The sequence below is a fragment of the Ursus americanus genome, chromosome 10, assembly GCF_024610735.1.
Source record: "Ursus americanus isolate L20-20 chromosome 10, mUrsAme1.1.p, whole genome shotgun sequence".
In the NCBI taxonomy this organism is placed as follows: Eukaryota; Metazoa; Chordata; class Mammalia; order Carnivora; family Ursidae; genus Ursus; species Ursus americanus.
The window spans coordinates 72810855-72830703 of NC_142136.1; the positions used below are offsets into that span (position 1 = coordinate 72810855).

The following is a 19849-nucleotide window of genomic DNA, read 5'->3' on the forward strand; positions in this document are numbered from 1 at the left end:
TACACGGGGAACAAAGTCTGTAATGTTATCCAAAAAAGTGTTAACAGTAACTGTCTCTTGTTCATAAAGTTATGGAAATTAAAAATTCTCCTTTTTGTCCTTCTGTATTTTCTGCCTTTTTTTTTTTTTTTTTTACAACGAGCATATACATTTGAAATGAGAGGACTGTTAATAGCTTAGAGCTGTTGGGAAGTGCCAAGCAAATGAATCATCAGAAAACTGTGGATTGCAAATTTGCCCTGATACAGATCAAATGGCAATTTTTACATGCAAAATTTAAATGAGATAGCTAGATACTGCTGATTGGTTTCCCAAGGCTTAAAAAAAGATCCATGCCATCAAAATATCTATAGCGGGTAGTGAAACTTAAAGGGAAAATTAAAGGGAAGCTTCAGAGAGAACTTACTTTAGTCCATGCTGTGGTCTCCAAACCAGCTTTCAGACACACAGTGACAACAACATACTGTGAAAACAAACAGGAATTGGAGAAAATATATTATCCTCGGTGACTTATTATTACTTTCCAAGAGAAATCCCAAGTCTCCACTCCAGAGGCGGTGGGAGTGACTTTTGTGCTTTTCTTAGCTTGGAAAGATTTGGGCAAAATCACCTTCTTCAGTGTTGCTTTTTTCACAGATGAATGTGAAACTGTCATTTGAAGAATGGGGTGACCTGGTAATCACCTGTCCAGAAATCTTGACTCTGCAAAATCTCCGCTAGGAAATGAGGTAAGCATTTCACAACCATTTTGAGCCTTAAGGAATCTAAACTATATAGTTGAAAGATTTAAAACTAATATAAAGGAAGGCCTTATAGAAAGGGTTTCCAGAGACAGAGCCCACATATATACCACTTAAGAACAGTTCCGTAAACAGAGAGATAAACTTACCGTGTAAACAATATTTCCAACAAATAAATAGTCTGTGGCATGGCCACTGGCCAATGCAGTATCTGAAAAACAAAGAAGTTATTACTAACTTCTGGGGAAGAGCACTGCGATCTGTTTTGTTCTGAACATAAAAACAGAACTTAGAAACATTTATCAAATTGTAAGGGAATTTAAAAAATTGTATCATCTCTGATTCTAATGCCTCCTTTTTCTAACTGTGAATTTTTTTCATCTTCTATTTTCTCCAAATGAAGCAAACAAACAAAATCACATTTCCAACAAACTGAACCAAACACTTGATCTGTATTGAAATTTACATTTTTATAAAGATTAAAATCTCCCTTTGTTGGGTTAAACAAAGGGAAGAGTAAGAACATAATAATCTATCTTTATTAATAGCAGCATTAGACTTTTTCTGAGTGTTCTTTTACTGTTTATTTTTAATTTTTACAAATTAGAACTATGGGCCAATAAAGGAAGATAACTACATGAGTGCAAATCAATTCATAATTATTGAACTCAGAGAATTTGGAGGGATATTCACTATCCATGTTCTCATATGCAATTGCATGAACTTCTGAGGTCTATAAATTGGGGGAACGCAAACAATCCAATGAGAGACATCTAGGAAATACAGCTAGAATTTTGAAGCTTTAATTTTCTTACCTCTTCCATTTTTTCCTTTTATGGATGACTGTTATAACGTATAAAACAATCGCTAAGGCTGACCTCTAATAGAATTATCTAACTTCCATCAGCTAGCCTGCCGTGAAAAGTCTGGTTATTATCCTGAGGGGTCAAAGCCTGTTTCAGCATCAGGAATGGTTTCTTTGGATGGCACTGCTAATCTCCTTTTATTCCCTTTTATACTCCAATTCAGATCTGTGGCCAACAGGCTGAGTATTATAGGGATTTTTGTGTTCAAATTTCCAACCCAGTAGCTGCCATACACACATATTTGAGCTGGCTGATTTACCCATCTGCTTGTGGAGGAATCTGGCTCTTACTAAAGATTCAAGATCTGCTTAGTTTTCTAAAACATCAAATGACCAAGTAGCATCATAGGCAGAATCTGGTCATTGTGAGGCCATAGATGGAGCTCTGGGGCATGGCCTTTCTCCTGATTCTAGATAGGTGTATTTGTGGATATAAGGAAAGATGAACTGCACACTGACATAATGGGCTGTATTAGCTATACACCTAAGTAAGGGACTGCTGTTGGGGACCATACGAGTTATCCAATGAGAACAGAGAGATGGCCACTGACTTACAAAGGAATGATCTGGAAATTTAGGGGAGACACTTGAAACTTAGGCAGAATTTCATTAAAAGGTAAGAAAGGCAAAAGTTCAAAACACCTGTTCTTCCACTCTTGAGCAACAAAGAGGAATGAAACACTGAAACATGCTATAACATGGGTGAACCTTGAAAATCTTGTGCTAAGTGAAAGAAGCCAGTCACAAAAAGCCATCTATTATAGGATTCCACTTCTTGAACTGTTCAGAAGAGGCAAATCTACAGAGACAGAAAGTAGACCAGTGATTGTCAGAAGGTGGGAGTTTTTTGGGGGGCAGCAGAATGGGAAGTAATGGCTCATAGTTAATGGGTTTTCTTTTGGGGGCAATGAAAATGCTCAAATATTCATTAAGGTGAAAGTTGCACAATTACATGATACATTAAAAACTGTAGAACTGTACCCTTTAAATGAGTGGATTATAAGGTATGTAAATTACGTATTGATAAAGCTGTTATAAAAAAAATCAGTTCCTCAGTCACACTTAGTCACATTTCAACCTTCGATGGCCACACAAAGTTCCACTGGACATTGCAGGCCAGAGAGGCTATGCTGGAGGAGGAAAGAAGTGGTAGGAATTGGCACATATTTTGAAGGTAGAGATGATAGGATTTAGGATTTGGATGTGGGGTGGAAAAGAACATGAGGAATCAAGAGTGATTTAAGGTTTTTGCCTGAGTACCTAGGTAAAGTGATATCATTTACCTGATTCTTATCATATTAATATAGGAATATTGATTAAAAGAGTGACACATTAAAACTTGGTACTGAGTGATCAATATTTTAAATTCACAATAGGAAGAACAGATAACGAAGAAGCATGATGTTATTAAGAGAGGAACAAAAGCATATAGAGGAAAATGAGGTGGTGAGAAGGAGTCAGGTTAGTGGGGAAAAAAGTCCCGCAATGAGTATTAGAAGACCATATTCCAGCCCTGCTCTCTTGTTCCAGCTCTACCATTATTTAGTTCCTTAAAATGTTTGGTTCTAAGTCTATTTCCACATTTCTAAAATGGGGATTTTACACTAGATACAGATGATGATGATTGAATTATCACCAAGGTTCCCCTAAGATAGAAAATTCTATGATAAGAGCTGCATTCTTTGCTGCTATGTCAGCCCCAGGTGTGTAATGGTAGAAGCTGGAGAGTTTCAGATCTCTTTCCCGTTCAGTGTATCTCAGCGGGTTTTCCTAGTCTCAGCCCATGTTCCTGAATGGAGAACAATGACCTGAGTGTCCTGAAGTTCTCCCTACACTAAAGCCCTAAAGGAGTCCAGAGTCAATAGTCAACGCTGACCGGATGCAAGAGTTAGAAGGGGTGTGAGACCAAACTGAAAATCAAAGTTCACAATCACGGTTTGACAACTTTTTGAATTTCCCTTTAGTACTAATGTTTCAAATGTTGACTGATGCAGGTACTAAAAGAAATGAACTATACAAAGCATTTGTCTAATATGAAGGGCTTAGAATGTGTGTCAGATTTTATGGACATAAACAGAAAATTGTTAAGCATCATAAGAAATTCTACATTGAAAAGAGAGAGCATATGATTCTATGACTCACTCTATGAGCACTTTACCTATATTCATATACCTACTAATGTATGTGATGCATGTAATACTCATATATTACATGTCATTAGTGTTATTAATATGTAATAATACTATATGTAATACTCTTTTGCTATTCTAACAACTATATGAGATAGTATTATTATCTGCATATTTCAGATGAGAAAACGAGGGCAGCAAAGAGAAGTCAAATGACATGAAAAAGGTCATGCACTTAGTAACAAACTGTAAATAAGGGTTTGTTTTCATTACTAAGCTAGAAAAATAGATCCCAAAGAATAAAAGAAAATTCCAAGAGGAAACCAAAATTATTAAAAGGTACTCCTTTGAAATACCAACACCTGATGGGAAAGAACTTCCAGGAGAGCATTAAGGAGGACAGGTGATTAGATTCCTGTGACAGAGATTCTGGGCAGCATAGGTTGTAAATGAGGCGCACAGACCTAGGGGGCAGCAGCAACGCCCTGAAACCTGAGTTAAGTTTGCACAGCAGCAGTCCCGAGTTTCTCAACCTTGGCACTGCTGACGTTTTTCCAGATAATTCTTTGTTGCACGGGACTGTCGTGTGGATTGCTGAACGTTTGGCAGCACCCCTGCCTCCACCCAGTGTATGCTAGGAATCCCCACTCCCTAGCTATGACAACTAAAACTTTCTCCAGATGTTGCCAAATGTCTCCTGGGGATCAAATCGTCTGGTCTAAGAACCACAGCATTGGAGGTAAGACAAAGGAGGAACTGGAATATCCAGAAGTGTACAGAATATACTGACGTGAGAGTGTCTAATATATGAAGGGAACCTTCTTCTCTCTAGCCAGACTAGAAGAGAATGCCGTGATCCCCGGTTGTCCTACTATTGACAGGAAGAAACAATGGGAACCTTTAGTACAAAGTGCTGCCACTCACAACACCAGATGGCCTTTAGAAGAGAGCAAACTCCAGGATTACTTGTGGGACTGAGAGCTCACTTATGAGGACAGGACCTCCATGAGGACCCTTAAGACTACTGAGTGCTCTGCGGGCAACTTGGCATGAAGGGAAAACAGGGAAGACTAAAAGACATTTTCCAACCATAGCTTCTAGAGTTTTATAATGCATTAATTTCTACCTTGTCAAGACGGTAAAATGCTCACTGGCAATAAATACAATGTTTACACTTGAGGTCATCTGAACACACTTAAAATAACTTTTAGAGAAGACAGGATAAACCTTTTATTTCTGTTCATCATTTTGGAAGGACAACTCAACATTGCCTCTTAGTTTTCTGCTAGGAAGGAGTATCTCCTGCCCCACTCCAAACTCACACCATCTGGAAAGAATTTATTCCTTGAAGGAGAAGCTCCTAAACCAACTTGAGATTCTGGGATATGCCAAAAGTCTCGAAAAGAGAGCATCCTTTAGACAAAGCACAAGCCATCACTCTGCACACCCTGTTGGGGAAATTCCCATGGAATGGATTGTTCTGTTACGGGTTATATTTCAACTGCTTTAGAGGCAAACACCTGTGGGCCTCATCTTTGTTCCATCCTGCCAATAACATACTACTGAAGAAAAGATCAGAAGTCCTAAGAAATCACTGTGAATGAATGCAGCAGTATGCTACGGCCTTCTGATAATTCAAGTGTGGAAAAGCCCATATAGACTGGCCAGTGTATTCCTGAAGCACGGTGCTGACAAATTATTTTTTCCACTTTGCTTAAATTTAACAGCACTGTTATGATTCTGACGATCCACTCAGGAAAACAATCTTTCCTGCAGTTTAGCTGTTTTTATTTTAGTCAGATATTTAAAATCGCAAGTAATTTTTCTTTTTGAAAGGGAAAAAGTAACCCCCAAACCCAGGTGAGTGGTAAAGTTCCCCAAGCCAGCCTTCAGAACATTATTTAACCACCATCTGTATAAAGGGGAGTGAGAACATTACTTCGCACAAAGCAGCAAGGGGTGGTATAGTTGGTTATTTGGGAGGAAGGGGGCAGTGAGACGGGAAAGGACAAAGCAGGCAAAAAGGAAATCAGCCTGCGCTGAGGCATGGAAGTGAACCTCCCTCCCCCCAGCTGGGTGGAGGGCTGTGCTGCGAGACGTAGGGTAGGACCCTGGTAGTGCGCGGGCAGGGGCCAAACCGTGCAAGGCTCTCAAGGGGTCCCTCATAAGAGAGATCCATCAAAAGTGCCTGTGGAGAGATGTGATCTCACCAAACCTTTGTTTTCCTATCTTAACCAGCATGAAGCTAAGCACTCCCAACAGAAACCCGTCATTAGCACACAAAGGCTTAACCGAGCAGGAAAGAGGTAAGAAGGATTAAGCGGCCTATTGCACCAGAAGAGCTGGCACTGAACTGAACTGGGACCACGCAGCCTTCTGCAAATCAAGGATCAAATTCACCCAGATGAGAGATGAAATGAGAGAGGAGGGCATTGCCTCTCCCAAAAGTCCGTAGGAAGATTTCCATAGAGTGAAAGACCTAAAAGAGTAGGAAAAATTCCCCATCTACTTTGATGAAACAGAGTCCCATTTAGAATGATTTACATGTGATGTAAAACCCAATATAATGTGGTGTTTACTATAAACATCGAAAGTGTTAAACAAAGTGACAGAGTTGGGGACACTGTCCTGAGTAGTCAGCTCATTCTCTAAGAGGCCAATATCACGCTGCGGCTTCAGGACCCAAGGACCCACAGCCGCCGTGTCACTGTCCTTCTAGACTTACATTATACGCAAAATCTGCTTGGATCCAGGGGCCAACATAAAGTAGGATTAGCCAAATGTGGTTTAAAAAGAGTCACTAAAACAGACTCTTGTGAACAACTGTGACAAAACCACTCGGACCCTCCACACTAGTAGTGATAGTCCAAGATGGCTGCATGCAAAAACCTCTCTGCAAATATTTGTGGGAAAACCCACGATCTGTAAGGAAAGTATGTCTCATTTTCTAAGCAGACGGAATGATCAAGGAACTTACTTCAGAATATTCCAAAGGGCTAGGTTGGTGACATTTTATAAAGACGCCATTTCAATTAAACGCTCATTAAAAGCATTACATCATGACCCAGCTAAACCACAAAAATGCATCCAGAAATGGCTCTGACAAAAAGCAAAATCTGAAGACAAAGTTATAGCATGGTCCCATATGGTCAAAGACAGGATTTAACGATCAAGAAAACAGATGGGGTGGATTTATATGTGCATTTTTAATGAGGTAAGAATCCACGGAACACCTGAATTACAAATCACAGGCACCTCACTCACATGTGACTCAGGAGGGAGGACTGAGGTGGAGGGTACCATTCCCTTGACATCCAGGCACCTGCCAAGAATTCTGGCTGGAGAGCAGATGCCAAGTTTCTCTTGCTTTCCCGTTCCCGCCTTTGGCTCTCAGCAGCTCTGGTTGAGAGCAGCCCTTATTCCAGAACATGCGTGGGGTGTCTCTTTCCCATCTTGCTCTCTGGGCCTCTCAAGACTGCAGACGTTTGAAGGAGGCCTACACCAACCAGGTATTATTCGATTAGTATCAAGAGGGAAGAGGTATTCGAAGTTCTAAGTAACTCATTTACAAACAAACTTTTACAACTCACCCTGGTTAAATGCCTGGACTGCCTGGACTATAACTGAAACTATTCTTTTTCTTTCCAATGCTATGTATTCATGAAGAGAAAATTTATTTTTTCCTTTCTCTGTAAAGAGTGGTATAAAATATTGGAAAGAGTTTGTAGAAGGTAGAGTTTATACAAGTGTTAGTGATTATAATTACATTCATAACCAGTGCTGGGTTAAGTTCCTGGTTATATAAGCCTTTTTGCTGGATTTTCTCCTCTCTACTGCCATTACTGATGGATAAAGCGAAGGATACGGAACTCAAATTTCAATGTTTCTTTTTTTTCACTTTTGTTTACTAAAAATGGATTTTAAAAAGGTAGTTTAAAAAAAGGGTGGGAACAATGATGAAAAGTGAACTTGATTGCCAATGTCAAACAGCCACCTGTGTGGCCATAGACATATCTCTTGTTCTTGGGAGCATAGTTAAGTAATATTCCCTAGCTCCTTGTACCCAGGTGAGGCCCTGTGACCAGTCCTTGCCAATCAGACATCAGCAGAAGTGATGGATCACTTCCTGCCAGAGATGGTCAAGAGCAACCACTCCTTCTCCTGGCTCTGTCCCCTACTAATGTGAAGGCTGAGAGTACACTCAGGGGTCAGGCATGAAATGGAGGCCCACTGTATTGAAATGGACCCAGAATTAGTTTTAACAAGGTATGGTAAGATATGTAGACATGGAAATGACTGTCGGGAAGGAAGAAGTTTATACTTACTGATCCCTAGAAACAGGAGGCAGGGATGCCATGCAGGGCCACAAGGGGAAAGCACCGGAGTCAGTAAGAAGGCAGAAGAGGAAAAGGAAGAACATGGTTCAGAGCCTTTACTGGGGTTTTCAGGGGATGGAATGGACAAAGCAGGGTAAGTATGTGTAAGCTTAGGATTGGACAGTGTGAATAATTTCAGCAGGCTCTGGGTTATAGTGGTGATCCCTAGTTGTCTGGTATCTGGCCCCGGGGTGATTTAGGGCAGGGGGAATATTGCATTGGTGAGTGAGAGTTCATAGAGGAGATGGTTGGGGGTGTGGCCTCCAGAGGGGTTGAATGAGTATCAGAGACATTCTTGCAGGCGAGTCCTTTGCTCTCCCTCAGAATGCGGAATGCGGTAGCCCTGGGAGGGGCAGTCTCTCCAGGATCAAGGCCCCAATTATCAGAGCATCAAAAATGTGGGAAAAAATATGGAACGTAAGAAACTATGCTCAATGCACTCCTCCAATTGACGGTGACATGAGTAAGAAATAAGCTTTTATTGGGATACGTCCCCAAGATTTGGGGGTTGTTTGTTACAGGTTATTCCCACCCCAGCTAAGGCACCTCAATTCAATTTCCTGATAAAGTTATAAGGGTTAGTGAAATCGGGGAACTCTGGCTCATTCTTCTTACAGCATTACACCAACCTGACTGTTTCAAATACATATACACGGGGTTTATTAAAAGAGACACTGAAACTTAGGACATATTTAACGGAATGAAAACAATGGGCCTCTAGCCCAATTCTGTGTTTCCAAACACCGGGCTACAGATCTGTGAGGCAGAACAAAATGTCCAAGCTTTCCCTCCACAGGTCATCGTGTTTAAAACAAGCCCAAATAAAACAAAAAGTGTTCTGAATTTGGAAACTTGGTTTTATTTTAAGTACATTTCAATGGGGTTAGCAATGAGGTATTTAGATTTATAAGCTGTAATTTCATTTGTATGAAAATCTAAAAAACTTCCAAAGTATTCCATCTTTCTAGTTTTTAGTGAACAAGCCCCCTTCAATTGACTTACATATTTCAGGGTCTTGGGAAGACCCTCCAGTACTCTGTCCCCCCAGCAGGGGTTCCAGATGGCAGAGGCCACGTGGAGTAACCACTCCCCTTTCTGTCCCATTTATCATTTAATGTTCATCCCTAGGTCTTTCCGTTGATTTCAGATCTTTTCAAATCTGGGCGCAGTAGGGTAGTAACTTGTAAAGGGGAGCAAACATTGTCTTACTGTTTCTCCTACCTTACTTGAAAATACAGCATTTTGTTGGGAAACTTTGTGGCTGCAATAGTACATTCTCCCAGCAGGCCCAGACTCTAGGGCCATCGAGTAGGTTAGGGCGGTGCCCACTAACGCAATACTGGCTCCCTGCGGGATGCCCAGAAGCCACTGTGGGCCTGGCACAGAGAACAGACTCATTTAGCTGTTCCTTTTTAATGAATAAATAACTGAATTTAAGAAGTTGCAGTCTCAAAGAACAATGGCAGTCTTGCCCAAACTTAGCTGAATGTGAAGCAAGGCAAGTCATTAGGATTTACGTGATATAAAATTGCTAAATTTGCAGTACAAGGTACAGATCAGAAATAATTCAAGCTCCAATAACCCATTAATGCCATAAGCAGAGACAAGAAGGCTGCATTTCATCTTATACATGTGCAGAGTTTATAAAACTGATCTTCTAGCAGCACGTTTATTAGAAAGTATGAAATAGCCTTTTCCAGAAATCTCAAAAGACCTTGCTGCTTAATTAGTGCCAACAGAATAAGTATCCCTATGGTAATTTTCCTTCTGAAGAGGGGTGGGAATGATTTCCAGGGTGTGGACTGTGAAGAATTGAGAAACAAATGTTTTGAGGAATTTTTTTCTGCTGCTAACTATATGCTCTTTCTCGTCACTCCCCTCTAAAATTTCATCAAGAAAAAATCTGAAAATTTCCTTTTTTTTAAGTCAAAACTGATTTTACTTCCTTTTGCCAATAACCACATTCCACTTCAAGGAGGATTACTCAAATATGCAGACTGGATTCCACCAATGGAAAACCTGAGTGTGCCCTGACACCAAGGGTCTTGATGAATTTCGGTCCCCCCAAAGGTGACATCTCCAGTTTTAACCTAGACTCACTTTCAGATCAAAGGGTGGAAGCTGTAGACAGCTCATGGGACTGAGCGTAAGGTTGTGATGGTTGGAAGAAATCTGATTTGCTGAATTGCCTGAGTGGAAAAATTTATTTTGAAACTTGAAATGAATCATCACAAACTCCATCAGCAAAGGAGTGCTTTGAAAGGTCTATCCAAAACCACGCAAAAATAAGCAAAGCAAAATTCTTGGAACCTTTCTAAGGAATGAACGATGGGCTCACACCTTCTCAAAAATATTTCTTCCCAACAATTATGTGCCCAAATTGAACAACACTGGTATGTAAGCCTCTAAGTCTCTCTTCATGGATAGTGGAGAGAGAAGCCCCCAGTAAAATTCACCATCTTTGTGACGTAATCCACAAAGTGTGGAACAATGAAATGAGGGACTCTAAGGACCTTAGCCCGTCAAACCTCCTTTAGGGCTCTGGGTGTGGGGCAGAGTCTGGGGGACAGCTTCAGGTGGGACTTAGGGGTGGACAGAGGCACTCCTCTGTTATATCAGGGTCCCCCAGGCCTTGAAAGTGCCTCAGTTCCCCTCAAACCAGTGCCAAGTTCCTGTGTTTCTTTGGGGGTGGAGTGATACATCATTCTAAATGGTGATTCAAAGTGTAACAAGAACTCATTTAGAGTTAAGACAGTAAATCAGCACACATAAGCAAGTAATCCAAGCAGTAGCCATATCCCTGTCTTCTCAAACTTGCAATGTTTCTTGATTTCCACCACTGACTTTCTTTCTCCACCCCCACCCCCCAAAAAAACTCATGCTTTTGCCAAACATTAAGTGTTTTTCTACACAGCAGTCTTCCTACCTCTCCGACCCCTCAGAGAGAAAAGTCCCCACCTGGGTTTTCCTGATCTGACCCTCATCTAACCCTAGCCTCCCAGCCCTCCTTTCCAGCCACTCGCCGCCACCCCACCCCCCATGCTGTAGCTGTCTCGACTAGGGGTGCCATTGCTGACCCCAGAGGGGATGTTGGGAATATGCGAAGACAGGTTTTAGATCTATTATAGTTGCACAAGGATAGGGAAAGGAGGGAAGGTTACCGATATTCACTGTCCAGCATCCTGAAATGCTCATCAGGGGGCCAGACAAAGTCTGGAATCCAGGTCCCCCTAGTCTATATTAGGAAATACTGCCCATGGCCTCTTCAGGTTCTTGTGTGTCTGCCTGGTTGGGCCAGGAATGCTCTCTCCCCACCCTTCCCCACACCTGCCCTGCCTCACTTGATCAGTCCTTCCTAATCTTTCAAGAACATAAATGTCACTTCCTCAGAGAAACCTCTTCCTTGACCCGCTGGACAGGGCTGTGTCCCTGTAGCACACTGGCCACGAAGCAGTGATATATGCACCTTCTCATCCTCAGCTCTGACCTTCCGGAAGCTGCTGGCGGGCAGGAGAGGCAGAACTTCTATGTGTGCACTCTCGGGGTCTGGCACCTCACAGATAGCCTGTGATTCTGCTGAATCAAGAGGTTCTCAAAACACGCTCCCTCCTCGTCAAGCACATTCCTGTTTCCTGGGTGTAACTCTCCTTACACACTCCCTGCAATACCTGGACACACACCTAGTGTTCTTCCCTCTAGCTCTCCTACCATTCGCCTTACCTGGACAGGATACATTTGTTCCCCCAAATGGATCTGATCATGACACGCTCCTTGATTTAAAATTTAGGCTGACTCTTTACCTAACATCTTAAGTCCTAACTTTTTTTTTTTAAAGATTTTATTTATTTATTTGACACAGATTGAGAGAGAGAGAGAGAGAACACAAGCAGGGGGAGCAGCAGGCGGAGGGAGAGGGAGAAGCAGACTCCCCACTAAGCAAGGAGCCTGATGTGGGCCTTGATTCCAAGACCCTGGGATCATGACCTGAGCTGAAGATGGACACTTAACCAACTGAGCACCCAGGTGCCCCTTGAGTCCTGACTTCTTAACCTCACATTCAAAACCCTGAGCTGTCCAGTTTTCACCCACCTTCTCAAACCTTTTCCTGTCTTCCACCCTTGAAGGGATCGACTCCTTGCAGCTTTCCACATCTGCCCTGAAATTCCCCACTTTGTTCAGCTCTTCCTTCCATTCCTACACATTTGGATCCTACTTGAACTTCCAGGCTAAGGCTGGATGTTACCTCTTCTAATAAGTCATTAATAATCCCAAATGAAGGGCAGTTTTCTCTCCGCCCTCTGAACTCCCATAGCACATTATCTGTATTTTACTCGAGGTGATTATTTTCTACTTTGTACTAGAAATTTCCATGTGTGAATCTAATCTCCCTACCAGACTACAAACTCTTTGACAGTAAGACCCACATTGATTCATTCACCTATCACCCTTAGAATCCACCATAGTGTCTTAGACATAAATATTACATGAATACAGTTAATGAACAATGATGCAATCATTTTTGCTACACATTAACAGTGAGAATTTAGGAATTAATTCTAAAATATTCATTTTAAAGGAAGTCAACTAATGACCAAGAACACCAATGGCTTTCTGTAATTCTCTGCCAAATATAATTAATATTTGCAATTTATTTCATCTCACAGAGTTTCACTCAATAGGTTAATGTTTACAACACAATTAAAAGAAAACCTCTACGCTGAAGGCTTCATACATATATGAAATAATGGCCTGATGAGGATAGTGATGATAATACACACTGGAAAAACTTATCCTCTGGGCTGCCTACTAGGCAAATCGCCAAACTTGAGGGAAGCAGATAAGGGTGGCAGAAATGTACCTGCAATTCACTTGGTGTTATCTCTCAGGTAAATTAATAACTTTTGGGAGTCTGTCTGCTTTTAAACACAGGCTCTTTCAGGTGAATGAGCAGATTTCCATCGTGGCATCCAGGTAGACTATAGCAATTCCACCATACACAGCAAACCACACTGTCAAAGCATATAATCCTAACTCCAGGATTGGAAAACCATCGCCTCTACTGCAGAATGGGCCACATTAGTGCTTTTTGAAGCAGGCAAGTGAACAACCATCTTATAAATCTTCTGAGAGTCCAAAGGCAAGCACTTCGGAGTTAGGACCAGAGTGCAATGTCTAGAAAAGAGGGGTAAGGGGCCTGAAGATGGTACTTGTGGTCTAGTCCATGCTAGTCCCTGTGTCTTCCTAAGTATGGGCTCAGGGATAAGAGGACAGCTGTGCAAATTGTTCTTACGCTCATCAGACAAATTGCTTCCCATCCCCAGTCCATCCTGCTATAGTGATGGCGGCTTCTATCACCAAACTGGCAGAGCTTCTAAAACAAGCCACATTCAACACTCTTCTATTTGTAGCCCCTACTCACTCGAAATCCATAAAAATCCACACTGAGTAAAGATGAAACACAGGAGAGCTTTAGAGTTCAAAGAAGACGATTTTGCTAGAATGCCCCTTGTGGGGGGTGGAGGGCTAGAAGCAGAAAATTTTATTTCCTGATCTAGAGACTTAGGGACCCTTGAAGGAAAAGGAGGTCGATGAAACTCAAAGAACAGGTCATAGGGTGTAATAAATTGGCTGTGTATGCATTTTCTCTAACTGTCAGTATTTAATAGGTTAAAGAATATCAGTGAGGATGAATCATTTCTGTTTGAAGCACAAAACAGATTGACACAGAAACAAAGAGGCTTGGAAGCTTTATATTCTTTGGTTCTCTGAACAATAAAAGGCCTTGTCTCGTCAACATTTGGAGTCATTTTTCCCAGGGGGATGATTACTATTTGAGCGGGATGAAAGAGTAGCATTCTCATGATCCATTTTCCTTTCCTCAGACTAAAAGATGTGTCTCTTTAGGAGGCAGCTCTTTGGACGCATTAAGGAGTTTGAGCGAATACAGGCAGCCACGTGTCTCACACGTCCTCTTCCAGCTGGAGGAAAGACTAAAACCAGCCGAGAGAATCAGGCCTCAAACTTTCAAAGTTTGCTTGAAATGTGTATGTCAAAGAAAGGAGACGCTTTCAAGAAACTAGGTGTAAGGTTAGATCCTCCCAAGATTTGAGTGATCCTGCATAGCTGTATGTGAGGTTAGAAAATGAAAGCCCAAGTAATTAACAGAAAATGTCAAACTCGCGGACGAGAGGCATCGATGTTTCATTACAGTACAGTGCTTGGCTTCAAGATCCTCAACTCAAACAGTTATTAAAAATAAAGTGTAGAATTCCTAGCATTTAAACTCTCCAGGCAACTGGAAAGAAAATGGGCTCTCAGAGCCAGAATGGATGAAACCTACAAGCTATAAACCTGAGCCCTAGCTCTCATTAGATTTTAGGTATGTTTTTCTTCTAAAATGTGTTCGTGTGATCTCTCAGTCTGCAGAACTGGGAAAAAAAAATTTGTGAACAACTGGCACCAGAGGGACTGCAGAGCTACTTGCTGACAGTTGAAATCATGAAGCCATTACCATGCTCCAGCGCTTTCATGGGAAACCAGAAGAGGATGAGGGAGTGGACCAAGGCGTTGATGCAGTGACCCCAGAAAACCTAAGGGAAAACAAACCAAGGGAGTCAGGAGCTGCCCACAACTCTTGACCTCTGTGCAACTCAACAAACGCCTCATTGTGAAGGATACTGGCAGCGGGCTACGTAGCTCCAGAAGCAGCGTATTATTCTTGAAGTTAAAAAAATACCGATTTCCTCATTTTTACATACAAATGACTGGACTATCTCCAGATAATATTACCTTGTTGCAAAGACCTAAATATATATGCACAGATACATAGACCAATACACAATCTGCCCACATCCAAAAAATGCATTATAATCCTTTCTTTAGAATCATAAAAAAAAGACAACAGACTTTTACAATCATCTAGAAAGAGAAAGGTATTAGGTCAAAATTGTTAACAAGAGACAGGAACTGTGGACTTTCTGAAAGCATTAAAAACACTTTAAATGTAGATTCTTACAAGGCGCTCTGACTTTCGTTCTGCTTTTTAAAATCCCTCCCGAGCAACTTGTTAATTTCTAAGAGTTTGGTTAATATCATGCACGTTTAAAAATTCTCTTTAAGGACTTGAAAGGTCAAACAGAAGAACACAAGTTTAGTTCCTCCTAAATTATAGTTTCATAAATGCATTTCAATGATCTTTTTAACTACTGAGATGACAGAACTATTACACTAAAGCCAGCTCAAAATTATTCAGAAAATCTACAGATTGTGCTGGGGATTGTCATATAGTTTGATCCTAAATAGTGGTAGGGAAACAAAAAAAAAACAAAAACAAAAACAAAAAAAAGAAAAGAAAAGAGAAAAAATTGTAAGCTTTTTCTGTTTTTAAATGTTCAGTTTTTTTCTTCCTTCTCCCTGACCTTCTCACCCACCCCCTCAAAAAAAAAAAAAAATTCTCAGCTCTACTACCTTTTAAGTGGGTCCATTCCCTACCCTCTTTCCATCTTACAGGGTCTTTGAATTCAAGCTCTGTAAAAAAACCATGTTTATGTAAAGAATGCAGAACCAACAGGCCATGCTTCCCATTGATAAAATCATAGTAAACAGGGGCTGATACAATTTTTCATTCGAGTCTTCCTGTGTATGGAAGACACTAGAACCAATAGGATCCATTTTGTTTTTTCCAGGCTCGAATGCGCCTATTATGCTCTCCCCAAAATAAGGCAGCTCTGAAGGAAGACCATCAGTAATACCTGGGTCAAAACGAAGGCTTCAGAGATTGTTCTCCTACAGAGGACACCCCTTGGCATCCTTACCAAGGCCCCAATGGCTACCCAAGCAAATCACGCACGCGTCCCATGCCCAGGAATTTCACCGACCTCTGTTAAAATGTTTCAGTGAACCTCTGTTTCAACTTCCTAATCCCCTCCTGCACAAAAATCTAAGACAGAAACATGGCAATACAGGCATCCTGCACCGAGCCAGGCACATGTCTTTCCTTCTGGCCAGTGGCCCTCAACCACTCTGCCCCCTAGCTATGACTGGCAGCCCCGTGAGATTCCCTTTGCCAGTCCTGACTGCGAATCCTGGCAACACGGAACCCAGCTTCTGCTTGGCCCTTCACAGGATTGCTTATGCCTTTTAGGTCTAGGGGCTTTCTCTCCTCTGATTCTCCAGTCTGAAAAAAAAAAAAAAAAGGTACCTAGGACTGACTTGGTTCCTGTGTTGACATTTGGCCAATTTTTCTCACTAGCGAAAGAAACATTTTCTTTTAAAGGAAAAACCAAGCATGGTGGAGAGAAAACTCTGTTAGGCAAGCTCCCAGCCCACCTCAATGCAGGGCTTTATGAAGGGTAAAGGGGAGTCTCTGATAGCTGATCCTAAAGGCCCCGGGGCCATGGGTGCTGCTGGCCACATGTGGACAAGAGGAAAGGAGTCGACAAGCAGGAACTGAACGTGCAACATGGAAGCTTCCTTTCCGAGCTGCCATCTTGAATTCACTGCCTTGCTATACTGGGAGAGGGCAGGGGTCTCACGTCTTCTCGAATGTTCTCTCTAATGCATTAGCTCTCTCCCAGGCAGATAACTAGAGCTGGAAGACATACAGCAGTGCTTATGCCCTTCTGAGCTGACAATTGTGCAATAACACTGTGTACCTTTGTGTTGAAGCCTTCCGCGTTCTGGGTGATTTTGTAGAGCTGTGGGAACCTGAGCATGCTCTCCTGGGTGCAAGATCTCTCGAAGATTCCCAGCGTGAAGGGTGGTAGTGCGGTGAAAATCTGTATGGAGAACAATAAGCCATTAAAAGAGGACGTTCTGATTCGCCTGGCTTAGGTGTTTCCGTTCTATGGAATGATGACTTAATTTTAAGTCAAGTCCGAACCTGAGGTTCAATGATTCACAACTCCCCAGACACCCTCCAAACAAAGAAAGTGCATGAAAGACCATTTTTAATTGTTACTTTAATCAGCATAAAATGAATCCATTGGACATTAAAAACAACACCATAAATATTCGATTAGCTAAGAAATCATGTTAAATTAACAACTACCTTCCTTTGTCAAATGAGCGGTGATTTAGGTGGCTTTGTGAAGTGTCGTGCTTTCCGTGAGCGTCGGCTGAGGCACAATTTTACAACTTCCCATCCTGATCTTATACTCAGATTTCAGGAAGCACGATGTACTTCATCCATTTATACATCTGACAGACATTTATTGGGAATGAATTATGGGCCAGACACTGTGATAAGCACCAGAAATAGGTACGGAGATTTAAAGACAGAAGAAGAAGGAAAAGAAGCAGGTCCCTGACCTCCAGGAACTCCGTCTACTACAGAGGTGGAGACGGGCAGCCGGCAGCAGGCGTATAAATAAACACATGAAACACAGCGCTCTGTAAAACTACTCATCGGCGTGAGGATGGAGGAGGAGAAGGGAGAGTCAGGAAAGGATTCTGGGACCAGAGTGCCTGACCTGTAAGGTTCCGGACCTAGGGGATTTGGCAGGAGGAAGAGGGATGTCGGGGAGAGGGGCACAGGAGGAAGGACTCCCCTAAAACAGGCCCCCCTCACAAAGCTTCAGGTCTGAACACATGTGGTACGTTTGGGGGTAGGGGTTGGACATCCAGGGTGGTGGCTGGCTGAGGACAGGGCACAAGATAGGGCTGGGAAGGAGCCAGCAAGTTCCCATGACAATGAGTTTCTTGGGCAGATGGTTCCTTCTGAGACTTCTACCTTTACCTGTAATCTACAGGGGGTGGACACACCCTTGTGTTTTGGAAAGAGAAAGCCAGATTCTGAAGAAGAGGTTTGGAATAAATACGTCATTCCAGCCCAGAGGGTACAGCAGTCCTGCAGGTCATTCTCTTGGTTCTGGGAAGGGCTCGGAGACTGGGTCGCTCGTTGTTTAGCATCAGCTTCGAGCAAATCCATGCCCACAGACCCAGCAAGCCCTCAAGCCCGTGGGAACTGGACGTGTGCCTCTGAGAATGCTGTGGACACCAGTTACTGGGAGCCTGAGTCCAGATAAATAAGCCTTTTCCAAATCTCTTAGGATAAAGCAATCAGAGATGTGGTGGAGGAAGGCCAATAAAACTTGCAGGCTCCGCTCTCACCCTGGAGCAGAAAGGAAAACAGCCCTGGGTCGTCAACGTTCTTCAGATTTCAAGGATAAAAGGATCAAGAGTGGCCATACTCATCTCTCTCACAGGAATACGAGTGGTCTGTTCAAGGGAGGTACTCCTAACAAACATCTCAGAAGCTTTGCACACTCTTAGTACATCAACTCACCCTTGTGCTATCGTGCACACTTGATACTGCCATCCTTACTTTTTTTCCTTTTTTACTTGACTTGCTATCCACTTCAAATCGTCCCAACCTTCACCAATGGCCAACCGCCCGGTAGGACCTACCATATTTTCAGCCTGCTTACAACATACCACATACACATACATATACTCTTTGGGGATCATTCTTTGTTGTTACAGAAACAAGACATTATTACACATTTTTCTTCCTCATATTTCGCTCACAAAACAATGCATTATGGGATGCCCTTCAAGTCCACTGGGTCTGACACTACACAATCTTTTTCGTGCCCACCTGGTAATTCATAGTAGGAATGCACCGTATTTTTTAAGCTCTTCACTACAGATAGGCATTCATTTGTTTCCATTTCTTTGTTCCAAAAACACTATATAATAAACATCTACAATATATTATAACATATATACGTTATCTTTTATTTATATGGGAAGGTTTCCCAGAAACAGGGCTGTGGGGCAAAAGGCATTTATTTAAAAATTTTAATTTTAAAAACAAGATGCTGCTTGGTTGCTTTCAAAAAAGGTTTACCTTTCCCTTCACACAGGACAATAGTAATCTTGTCCCTGCTTCCCTATCAACAATAGGTGTTATATTTAATATTCTCCAGACTAAAAAAATCAGAGATATTAACTCTTACTTTAAAAAATTTACACTTCTGGGGCCCCTGGGTGGCGCAGTCAGTTGAGCGTCCAACTCTCGGTTTCAGCTCAGGTCATGATCTCAGGGTCCTAGGATTGAGACCCATGTCCAGCTCTGCGCTCAGCACGAAGTCTGCTTAGAGTTTCTCTATTTCCGTCTCCCTCCGCCTCCCCACTCCCTGCACTGGCTCACACACACACTCTCTCTCCCTCTAAAATAAATAAATAAATCTTTTTAAAAAATTTACATTTCCCTGACTCCTGGTGTGTTTGAGAATGTTTTCATTTATTTGTTGGACATTTGGATTTGCAATTTTGTGAACGGTCTAGTCAAGTCCTTTGTCCATTTTCTATTTGTGGTTTATCCACTTTCCTGAGTTCTTAGAGTATAACGGATATCCATTCTGTCTTTATATTATAAAATGCACTCTGTCTCCTGGCTTTCTTTACAGTTTCTCTTGTCATATAAAAGCGTTTACTTTTTATATGGTCAAGAAGAGCTTTGAGTGTCCAATTATGGTTATGAAAGTTTTCAGGAGTTTCTTGCAAGGAAGCTTACAGTTTTCATTTTTCACATGTAAGCCTTAACATATCTGGAATTTATTTATGTATGTGATATAAGACGGGAGTCCAGTTTTATTTTTTTCCAAATGAAGAGCCAGTTGTTAGAACACAACCAATGCAAACTTTTCCCATTAACCTAAAATAGCACTTTTGACATTTATTAAATTCTCACATATTACAGATCTGGAATCCAAAACTGGAATTTACTTTTGGATT

The 19849-nt window shown here is 41.8% G+C and overlaps 1 protein-coding gene across 2 annotated transcripts in view; it reads right to left on the reverse strand.

The window, feature by feature from the left end:
* Window positions 1-19849, reverse strand: part of ATP8A2 (ATPase phospholipid transporting 8A2) — a 564765-nt gene that overhangs the window by 139556 nt on the left and 405360 nt on the right. For both annotated transcript variants that reach the window (XM_045797080.2, XM_045797081.2), the window contains exons 29-32: window positions 16765-16887; window positions 14622-14700; window positions 890-951; window positions 407-463 (exon numbers count right to left, since the gene is read on the reverse strand). In XM_045797080.2, coding sequence (XP_045653036.1) covers window positions 407-463; window positions 890-951; window positions 14622-14700; window positions 16765-16887 — 321 coding nt within the window. The remainder of the gene's footprint in view (window positions 1-406; window positions 464-889; window positions 952-14621; window positions 14701-16764; window positions 16888-19849) is intronic.